Source organism: Rhagoletis pomonella, unplaced genomic scaffold (assembly GCF_013731165.1).
Source record: "Rhagoletis pomonella isolate Grant_MI unplaced genomic scaffold, Rhpom_1.0 Rhpom_scaffold_00010, whole genome shotgun sequence".
Taxonomy (NCBI): domain Eukaryota; kingdom Metazoa; phylum Arthropoda; class Insecta; order Diptera; family Tephritidae; genus Rhagoletis; species Rhagoletis pomonella.
Window position 1 is genome coordinate 12,175,444 of NW_023458564.1, and position 10,633 is coordinate 12,186,076.

Here is a 10,633-nt window from a genome sequence, read left to right on the forward strand (position 1 = left end):
TTTAATCAGTTTGGATTTAGTGTCATTTAACAGTCAAATGATGGGGAGTCCGAAAATATATCTTCATTAAAACGTGTTACATACACACATACATATCGTCGTTTAAAGTGCAAAACCGCGTATCAACAAAATGCAAAACCGCGTATCAGCCAAATGCAAAACCACGTATGTGAGGTTGCATAAATTATTTTTTTTAGAGAGTAAAAACACTCATATTTCAAAATGGTTCTCTTTTTTATAAAGAAATCGCATATCTGGATAGTATATTTCAGGACGAATTGATAAGGATTGAGCCAAGAGCTTGTGTGAGCAAATCCAATTTTTGGTAGCCAATGTCAGTTACGCGGTTTTGTGCTCTAAACGACGATATGCAGTTAAAAAATTAATATCTACTTACTTCTAAAATTCCGCAGTGACCTCACTTTGTAGAAATCTAAAAAAAGAACAGAAATATGTATGCATTAAAATTATGGTTAAGATTGATATAGTTTAGCAATAATGAAACTTGTTTAATTCATCAGCAAATTATTTTGCGTTGGATAATGGAACAAGTTCTCTTCATGGTATATCGAAGCGAGCTGGGTAAAAGTTTCATCATAGAATTACATTTATGGAAAGTGCAAAAAAAAATTATATTCACCTTCATTTCCATATCCTGTTGTCAAATTTGCATCCACTAATCTGCAACAAATAAGCATGGTATTTAATTTCTTGTATGCCGCATGATATTATACAATCATACATATGTACATAGCATTTATGCGATGCTTTATTTTCTATTCATATTTTTCAAGATTATCACCCCTATTGCGAATGTCGACTGGCAGTAGATAAACGACTATTAAGCGACTATCGATTAGCGATGCTATTGCGAGTGTCGCTTAGTCGCTCAATTAGCGACTGTGAATACTTCTTAATCGCTCATTCTTCTATTGCTGTTTTTTAGTCGTTGGAGTTTGCGTTTATAAAATTTACATAAGAAAGTGGTACTATAATGGATAAAAAGTAAGTCAATTGAACTGGAAGTTGTAAAAAATTGTGAAATATACATATGCATGTATGTGTCTGAATTACAGATCAAAAATTATAAGCAACAAAAGGCAACTTGCGCGGTTGTTCGTACTGATGCAGGAGAGTGAAGACATAGGCAAAGGAATTTCCGGAAAGAATAGGGTAGGAAGCTCCGCTTCTATTGGAAAAGATACATATACAATATTTCTTGTGCATATAACTCCGGCTACGCCATCCAGTGTTTTTGCGCAGAACCAACATCAAAAGTTTATACAAAAAAACTGCATAAGTTATTAATTGACTAGTGCTCGGAAATTTGAAATCTTTATTTTAAATTAAAGTTGAATTCTTTCAATACACTTGTTATGTTGTTATGTTACAATTTTTAAACTCGGGTCACGCGTTTGGACACAAAAACCCAACATCATTGTACAAAAAACTTAACCGTACCGTATTTCTTAAACTTCCATAAAGTTTATTAATGAGGAAAACAGCTTTTCCTGCAAATCATGTAAAGCCTAAAAACTGTGAAGCATCGGGAACGCAACTTCTATTCATAAAACTCACACGTGTACATACACCTTCAAAGTCGAAGGGATCCGACGAATCTCGCAATTCCCTCCTTGCTTTAGCTAACTCTACTAATCTATTAGCTTCCGCATCATCTTCCTCATCACTAAACCATATTTCAACTGTGTCCATTTTTTAAATTTTATAATAAAAGCAATTATTTTAAAAATGATGTAAATAAAACACTCAAGAAACAAATGTAAACAAACAAACAGCTGTTTGCAATTCTGTCAACCATTCACAATAGTACAAATTTTTATCGATCAAGTTACACAATAGCAAAATAAAAGATGATCGACTCGATCGACAAATTTCTATTCTACTGCCAGTCGACACTCGCAATAGGGGCCTATATCGTCGTTTAAAGTACAAAACCGCGTATCGTCATTCTGCAAAACCGCGTAACTGACATTGGCTGCCAAAAATTGGATTTGCTCACACAAGCTCTTGGCTCAATCCTTATTCATTCGACCTGAAATATACTAGCCAGAAATGCGATTGCTTTATAAAAAAGAGAACCATTTTGAAATACGAGTGTTTTTACTCTCTAAAAAATATTTTATGCAACCTCACATACGCGGTTTTGCATTTTGTTGATACGCGGTTTTGTACTTTAAACGACGATAGACATTATTAACATTACAAAACGTAAGGGATTAGTATTATGTCTGAGAGGAAATAGGGATTATTTCAGAAATTTAAATTTGCGTTGGTTATTGGGACATTTATCTTCACTATACATCAAAGCGAGCTGGGTCAAAGTTTCATCATCCAATTAAGTATAAATATTTAGCATAAAATAAGTTACTTACCTTAAAAAACATCCAGTAGCAAGGTGACATCATATTAATTTATCCAAACCTGCAAACAAAATAAAAGCTTGATTAATACTAATGTATTGGAAACCCTAAATATATTACATACACTTGAAATCAGTTCTACTATCTAATTTTGTAAAACTCACATATACATATGTAGATTCAAGTTACAGAAAAGTTATCATCAAAAATTGGTAATTGTTAGAGGTTTTGACACTTGCTTACCTATCGCCATATGGTCATTATCAGACACTAGTTCTTATTTATCCCGATGTGATTGTTATCTGTAAACAAATGAAATCCTTCATTATTCTTTCAGCTTTTAAAAGTAAATGCAGTTCACGCTTTTTTTTATCAGAGTTTAGTATACATCAATGTTTTTTCAAGAGTAGCAAATAATTCGAATACATCATGAAGAAATATAAGGAAAACCTGCCAAATAATATATTAATACTAACCTTGAAAACTCATAAAAATCCACAGGCTTAGTTAAATACCGAAATGAGTTCTCACCAAATCCTATCTGTGAAAAAAAAATAAAAAATTTTAAGTATAGATGATAAAAGTATTTAGTATGCAGTTTCCATTGCATTTCTTGTGGAACCGAATCAGAATTTAATGTCATCAAAGTGCTTTCAAGAGTAGCAAATAATAAAAGATGTACATCACGAGTTTCACAAGAAAAACAAAGCATCACATTTTTTAAATATTATTCACCTTCATTTTTAACACAGCATAACCAAACGAGAACTCCAAGAGTCACTACAAAGAAGAAGTAACAATTACTAACTGTAACAGAACAAAGCATTTATTTCTAGTTTGCGCTATATCAGCAAGCATTTGACATCAGTTTATTAAAATCAGCGACGAAAAATATTGAGAACATCATTTAATTTAGCACAAACTTGAAAGTCTGTTCATATACATACCTTTGCAAGTCGATTGTGATTTTATCCAGTTCTCTCTGCGTAGGGTAGAATACTGCAACTGAAAAAGATAAAAGAAATATACGAAACGCCTTCCCTTCCTTCACTGCCACATATGCAAATAAATATAAGCCAATATTATTTTTTATGCAAAACTCCCATCCGCGAGTTTTGTGCATGTTTTCTTTCCTTTGCATCTTCTACATTAAAAAAATGAATGTTGTTGAATTCAATATTTGTTTAAACAGACTCCTGTACAGGTGGTTCGTATCCCTCGGGTCTTTCTACAACAGCACCCTCTGCCGATACGACAGCTTCAGTGCCTTTGCCACCACCATCACCATGCAATTCCAACAATTTGGACAGATCAAATCGTGGTTTTTTCAAGACCTTAACTTTGCGTATGTAAACATCGTGCAATGGGTAGATCCGCTGGCATTTCTTCTCTATATCCTTAGCAATGGAGTCGAGAGCAAGCTTGTTTACCAACTGCTTTAAGTCTGAGCTGGTTACATCGTTGCTGATGATTTCAGTCATCTTGGAGCGGATGTTACGCACTTGCGATTGTTGAGCATAGCAAGTTTTACGTTGTGATTGTTGGTCCTTGGCGGTGAAGCCAATGCAGAAGACACGTAACATGTAACCGTCAGTGGTCTTTGCCTCAACGATCGCTTCGATGAGGGTTTGCCATTTCTTGACCATGGACCTAAAATAATAAACAAATTGAGATTTAAATTTAAAAAGTATAAAAGTAATGATGGGTGCGGGTGCCTGTACCTTTACAAATGCACTAAATGAATACAAATACCCCTACTGCGAGAGTCAACTAGTAGTAGATACACGATTCTTTAGTCGATTATCCATGGTATTTTCAATGTCGTTTTCTCGTTTAATAAATGTAGAAGAATGAGCGGCGTAATACTATTCACAGTCGCATATTGAACGAGAAATCGACATCCACAGTACAACAGAAAAGCGATTATCGAATATTAGTCGTTTATCTACTACTAGTCAACACTCGCAATAGGGGTGATAAAAAATACCACCTTTTGGGCTTACTGAAAATGTCTACAAACTAATCCCTAAATGGGAACGTAGAGAGCAGTTCCTCAGGGTGCCGTTTGCAGTTAATTTTGTTCTTGGAGCATCGTAGAGACAAAACACAAATTTGTGCGATGTTTCGTCTGAATTATACGTCCGTAAAAAATAAACTATTTAACCTCAATCTTTATAGCGATTCTTTGAGATGCATGAACATATGCACATACAAACACATCTCGCTTCTTCACTTTGGTAATAATCAATAGCCACTTTAAATGCATTTAATTTCTCACCTATACTTATCCGTGGTCAAATCCATACCGTGGAAGTTGCAGAGCACATTGCGGTCCTGAACATCCTCAGCAATCAAGCGGAACTTGCGGAACGAGCGATCAGAATCGTTGTCGCTCTGCAAATCGGCCAGCGATACTTCGAATACACGACCCTTCAAGTAGTCAGAGGCGATTTTCTGGCCTTGGGTGCGGTTTACTAGAGTTTTACCGATCTGGCGGGTCACGAACATGTTTGGCGCTTTTACATCATACCAATCTTTGCGCGAGAAGGGATCCACAACCTTCTTCTTGCCACCTTTTTTACCTCCTTTGGAGAGACCCTTATTTTTACCGACCGCCATCTTCAGAGCTCAAAGCGGAAAAAGATCGAAGCACGTTGACGTCGTAATGTCAAAAAGAGGAAATGCGACATGTTTGCCACTGAAGTGTAACTGCCAATCGTGCTGCCATCGTAATGCAATAATACAAGTATTCTATAGGAGCGTTCCTTTTCTCCCAGAAAGAGTCAGAAAAAGTCCGTAGTTGTCAGATTTAGTCCAAAAAGCGTTCCTTAACTCGAAAATGACAGCAAAAATGAGAGAGCAACACTCAGTGAGAGTGACTCTCTTCAGTCCGAAGTAGTTAGATTTAGTCAGAAGAATTTTTTCGGGCAAAATCCTGAAAAGTGCCAAAATCAACTGAATTTAAATTAACGGAAATTAAAGAATACGCAAAAAGTGAGAATAATCTAAAAAGTGAATTGAAATTGGAAGGAGGCAAAAATTAATTGATATAGTAAGTCCCCTTTCAGACACATCAAGTCTTGCTTTCAAGTCTGCTCGTTCGTTGGCGAGTACAAGAGTACAGATACCTCCGTACCGTCAATTCGTTTCAAGTTTTCTTGTTCTCTTTTGATCTTTTCGTTGCTGCCCATTTAAAAAACCAAGGACTTGAATTCAATAAAACTTGACGCGTGTGGAAGCAAAGAGAAAACACAAAAGAGAATGCGATAAAAATTGCTTTCAAGACTTTACGTGACTGAAAGGGGACTAAGTGTTTATTATGCTTGTGCTTGTGTGAATGTGTTTTGCACATACATTTCCATTCTTATTTGACGTTAGTTTTGTTGTTGCCATTCTTTGGACTAAAAAATTGGTTTTTTGCGTTCCTTTACTTTTCCTTCCTTTCTCTTTTAGTGGGCGCATTTTGCTTACGCTCTGGCATTTTGACACTTTTCAGATTTTAGTCCAAAAAGATAAGGAATGAACCTTATTCCAAAGAACATAACATGGCGCCGAAATTACAAACGTCAGCCAGAAAATTACTTTTTTCTTTTGCTTCATCTTGTCAGATCTTGTGTAGTTGGATCACAAGAATGATTGTTCGCTGCTTCGTGTATTGTGCCAACATGGCAGCACAATAATTTAAAATGTCATAATAGGCAAATCAAAAAATTTGGAAACCGCAGCAAAACAGAATAAAGATAACAGCTACGAAGAATCGTGCAATGAGAAACCGTCACAATACTCCACAAGAAAACTACGAAAGTCAAACGAAAACAAATACGATAGTTTTGCAAAAACTGAGTATTGTAAAAAATTGTGTTTATTTTGTTAAAAGGAGTCAGAAAATAGTTTTTGTGTTGCAAATAAGAGCATACCTTATTCTGACCTCCAACCGGACTAGGCTGAGGACTGGTTAATTTAAAAATGTCACAAAGTGTTGCTCCAATACCACGTCGAAGTGGAGCCGCAGAAACTCCAAGATTCGGCGATGCTACAGAATGGGAAGCACGCGAGGTAAAGAGTTATTCTGTATTTTAGCTATGCATGCATTCCAGTTCTATTCACATATTCATATGTTACTCCTTTCAGGCTCAAAGGCAACGCGAGCTGGACGAAGCAAGGGCCCGAGCTGCCCAAATGGAAAAGACTATGAAATGGTGGTCTGATTGCACAGCCAATTGGCGCGAAAAATGGAGTAAGGTAGGTTTTCTGTACGAGGTTTGCAAATACTTTACCGCTTACCATAGCCACGATTCGTCGTTTATAAACAAATATTTGTTTAATCGATATAAAATTTGTACAGTGCAAATAATATGAGACTCTTCGATACAGGTACGCACCGAACGTAATAAAGCTCGAGAAGAAGCCAAACAGTTGCGCGCCAACCTTGATATGTCTATGAAGGAAGCGAATTCATACAAGCGAGAGAAAAATGATCTCGAGATGCAGATCTCCCAACTTAAAAAGGAAATGGAAAAGGTTCATACACTTATGATGAAGCATGCCGATCAATTTCATAAAGCGGGGTTAGAAAAATAAAATTCGAATGTTTTTTTTTAAATATTGTGTATATTAACATACATATGTATGTATGTACAAATGTACCTATGCCCATATTTATTTGAAATGCATGTTTCCATTTTAGTATGTGCGATGTTTCTGAAGATGCTGAGGCGAATGGACGTGATGCTAACTGCTCGCCAGATATTTCGTCTGATGGTTTAAAAAATGTAAACAGCGAAGATGGATTGGTAATTTTGAATATACTTATGTATACTATATTCAAATAATTTTACTTCTTAAGTATATATGTATATGTGTTTATTATTTAAGGTTACCAAGGCCATTTGCAATGATATGAAAGACTTGGATATTGAAGAATATGTGCTGAAAGGCGCCGTACCGAAAAGTGTTCCTGACATGGGTAGGTTTATGCGGAGTATTTAAATGAAAATCTTTAATGTTGTATATCTACTAAGGTAACAATTTAGATGATGTATTGGCTGAAGAAAAACGTCTAATTCAGCAGCTATCTAAAGACGATTTCGATGAAGATTATTTACTGCAAAAAATCTCCATGCTTCAATTACGTTTAGATGAAGCGCAGAAGACGGTGCAAGCAGAAAGAGAGTGAGTTTGTTTTAAAGCTACATATCGACACCATCAACGCAAACGCCCTATCTAAAATTTTGAAATTTCACATAAGCATATAACTTTTGAAATTAACATAGAAAGGGCTCACAGGGCAGTTTTAAAGATGCTTAAGCTATGCATTTTAGTATGGGGGTGTACTTGGGAAAAAATAAACAGAAGATGTAAAAACACATTTTCAAAAAGTGTCGTATAGGACCTTATGCATTGATTTATATTATTTGTTATGCTTAACTTTTAATCATTATTTAAATTTGCAGAGAAAAAAATATTTTACATAAGACAATCGAAAAGTTAACATTAGAACTACAGGAAGTACGTGAACGTCAAGAAGAGGTGCGTCTTGCTAAGCAGGTGATGACTAATTAAATTAAATAAAATTAAATTCCTTAATTAAATAGCCCAATCGTTTTGCAGGAAGCTGTACGTGAATTACTCACATTACAGGAACAACACCGTGCCGAAATGCGTATAGTAAATAATTCGTTGCAAGAAGAAACTGCGTCCCGCGAAAATCTTGAAAGACGCTTGGCTGAACTTCGTACAGAGGTATATTTTTGGGAGTATAACTAAAAAATCGTTAAAATAAACTAATTTTGAATATTTGTTGCGCAGTTGGAACGGCTACAAGCCGAAAATGCTTCTGAATGGGGTAAACGCGAACGGCTCGAAACCGAAAAACTTGCATTGGAACGCGACAACAAAAAATTACGCGCTGAAGTCCGCGACTACCAAGAGCGTTCCGATCGCAAGGGGCGTCCAATGCAGGCAAGTGATGTTGAAGTGCGTGCGCTTCAACAAGAGCTATCGGAACGAAATAAAGAAATAAGTGAAATAAAACTATCACATTCCAAATTAAAAAAGCTTTTAGCCGAAACTAATACAGAACTGGGACATGCTGTGCGGCGGGCAGAGCAATATGAAGCTGAGGTGAGTACATAAGGCATTTATCATAAAAACTAGGCATTCGGTTCAATACATAAGTATCCCTATAAAATATCTCATGTGATAAAAAAAAAATGTCTAAAACATGTTGTACCCTATGGTTCTAATTTTATTAATCGCTCTAATTGTTTTTGTTAATATTACTGTCTTTCCACTTATTTTATAAAATACAAGACCGTATTAATAAATGCATTTAAATACCAACACAACAGCTTTCGGAAAATATTCTAACTCAAGCATCAGCATAATATGTATTACATGTATTTCAATTATGTATTTCAATTGGCAAACGCTGCTATGCCTGTAATAGCGCGTCCAAGAATAAGCGCATGGATGTCGTGAGTGCCTTCATACGTGTTAACCGCCTCCAAATTCATGCAATGCCGTATAACATGGTATTCATCGGACACTCCGTTTCCGCCCAAAACATCACGCATACTCCGAGCAATATCTAGCGCTTTACCCGAATTATTTCGTTTTATGAGTGAAATCATTTCAGGAGTGTGCAGTTTCTGATCTTTCAGACGACCTACCTGCAAGCATGCTTGTAAACCTAACGCAATATCTGTCAGCGCATCTGCAAATTTCTTTTGTATCAATTGATTAGCGGCTAACGGCCGTTTAAACTGCTTCCGATCCAACGTATACTGCCGCGCTATTCCCAAGCATGCCTCAGCTGCTCCTAGAGCACCCCATGCAATGCCATAGCGTGCATTGTTCAAGCAACCGAAGGGCCCCTTAAAACCCTCCACATTTGGTAAAAGATTTCCTTCCGGCACATGTAAGTCGTCCATCAAGATCATGCCAGTAGTAGAGGCACGCAAAGAGAATTTACCTTCGATTTTGGGTGTAGATAAGCCCTTGCTAGATTGTGACCGATCCACTATGAAACCACGCACTTTGCCATCTTCACCCTTGGCCCAGACAATGATAACATCTGCTATCGGCGAATTTGTGATCCACGTTTTGGAACCATTCAGAATGTATGATTTGCTGGCACTATCATATTTCGCACGGGTTTCCATACCGGCCGGATCACTACCGTGATTTGGTTCGGTTAAACCAAATGCTCCTGTAAACGAAAGCAAATGCAGATATTTTAGTTTTTGTGAAATAAAATGCTAATTTCAAAATGCAATTTAATCTTGCATTTCTGCCATGACTTAAAACCTCTGACACCTCCATTTTTAGGATAACATTAAGAACACAAGAGGATATTGAAGCAGTTAAGCTGCCAATGGCGTAAACATGTTCGCCCGTACTATGTTATTTTTAGCGATCTAAATCTTCTTGTGTACACTCGAAACAATAATCTTAATCTACGTCCGCCGAAGCTTCTTATCAGAAATTTTTAAATATCAGTTTACAAAAGAACAACTATAATATTCCTCTGCACACATTTATTTAAAAAGAAAAAATCGTTTGCTACTTACCAATTATTTTGCCCTGAGCCATACGAGGCAGATAGGTTTCCTTTTGCACAGCAGAGCCATAATCAAAAATAGCTCCCATCGCCAGAGAACTTTGCACGCTCAAGGCAGAGCGATAAGCTGAATCTACACGTTCTATCTCTCTGGCCAATAAACCATAAGCCACATTTGACACACCTGCACACCCATAGCCGTTTAGAGTGCAACCCAAAGCACCAAAGCTGCCAATTTCCTCCATAATTTCCTTGTGGAACACCTCATTGCGATTGGCGTCTGTAATGCGCGGCAACAAGCTTGCTTGGCAGTAACTACGAAATGCGTCACGCATAGCGATCTCATCTTCGGTTAGTTGCGATTCCAAATTGAGTGGATCTTGCCAATCGAACTTTGGTGGCTCTATTGTGGTTGCGAATTTTTTGGTGTTAACAGCCGCGGTGTAGAGCTGGGGTATTTGGCGCAGTGTCGACAAGATCCGTTTCGCAATCATTGTGAACTCTTGTTTTTATCAGCTCAAGATCTTCTATGATTTATTAAACTACTTTAAATGATTAAATTCTGTTTCGTTGCACATACAAAATCAATGTTTATTTCCTATAAGTCCGGCCCAATTGCGTGCTCTTCTACAACGGTTCGCTTGAAGATTCGACAAATTTTGATCTTACAGGAATATTTTTTTCAAATCTT

The 10,633-nt window shown here is 36.7% G+C and overlaps 3 protein-coding genes and 1 long non-coding RNA gene across 8 annotated transcripts in view; 1 reads left to right on the top strand and 3 right to left on the bottom strand.

Moving 5' to 3' along the window:
• The window catches only part of LOC118746057, a 1,714-nt gene extending 921 nt beyond the window's left edge, over positions 1-793 (bottom strand). The window contains exons 1-2 of the long non-coding RNA XR_004993766.1: positions 641-793; positions 398-433 (exon numbers count right to left, since the gene is read on the bottom strand). This is a non-coding gene — a long non-coding RNA (uncharacterized LOC118746057). The remainder of the gene's footprint in view (positions 1-397; positions 434-640) is intronic.
• A 2,670-nt stretch (positions 794-3,463) lies between these two features.
• Positions 3,464-5,059, bottom strand: LOC118746056 (40S ribosomal protein S3a). The gene is made up of 2 exons (XM_036479791.1): positions 4,660-5,059; positions 3,464-4,031 (listed from the first exon to the last, which is right to left on the bottom strand). The coding sequence occupies exons 1-2, from the start codon at positions 4,998-5,000 to the stop codon at positions 3,566-3,568; spliced, it is 807 nt and encodes a 268-aa protein (XP_036335684.1). The 5' UTR covers positions 5,001-5,059; the 3' UTR covers positions 3,464-3,565.
• Positions 5,060-6,130: 1,071 nt separating this feature from the next.
• LOC118746058 (coiled-coil domain-containing protein 102A-like) overlaps positions 6,131-10,633 on the top strand; it is a 30,260-nt gene continuing 25,757 nt past the window's right edge. For 2 of the 4 annotated variants that reach the window (XM_036479796.1, XM_036479794.1), the window contains exons 1-9: positions 6,131-6,437; positions 6,513-6,623; positions 6,756-6,949; positions 7,069-7,174; positions 7,257-7,347; positions 7,415-7,553; positions 7,835-7,928; positions 7,992-8,123; positions 8,190-8,504. In XM_036479796.1, coding sequence (XP_036335689.1) covers positions 6,348-6,437; positions 6,513-6,623; positions 6,756-6,949; positions 7,069-7,174; positions 7,257-7,347; positions 7,415-7,553; positions 7,835-7,928; positions 7,992-8,123; positions 8,190-8,504 — 1,272 coding nt within the window. In that variant the 5' untranslated portion in view covers positions 6,131-6,347. Of the gene's footprint in view, positions 6,438-6,512; positions 6,624-6,755; positions 6,950-7,068; positions 7,175-7,256; positions 7,348-7,402; positions 7,554-7,834; positions 7,929-7,991; positions 8,124-8,189; positions 8,505-10,633 lie in introns of all 4 variants that reach the window. The other 2 variants (XM_036479795.1, XM_036479793.1) reach the window with 2 other exon arrangements.
• Positions 8,606-10,633, bottom strand: LOC118746059 (glutaryl-CoA dehydrogenase, mitochondrial-like; the record flags this gene model as incomplete). 2 transcript variants are annotated; one of them, XM_036479798.1, is given in 3 exon segments in its annotated part: positions 8,884-8,976; positions 9,053-9,591; positions 9,953-10,633. In XM_036479798.1, coding segments are annotated over 3 exon segments (1,029 nt in total). In that variant the 3' UTR covers positions 8,884-8,970.

Coding starts and splice junctions, on each gene's coding strand:
- LOC118746056 (XM_036479791.1), bottom strand. CDS start 5,000: ATGGCGGTCGGTAAAAATAAGGGTCTCTCCAAAGGAGGTAAAAAAGGT. Junction 4,032..4,659: donor TTGACCACGGATAAGTATAG/GTGAGAAATTAA, acceptor TTATTATTTTAG/GTCCATGGTCAAGAAATGGC.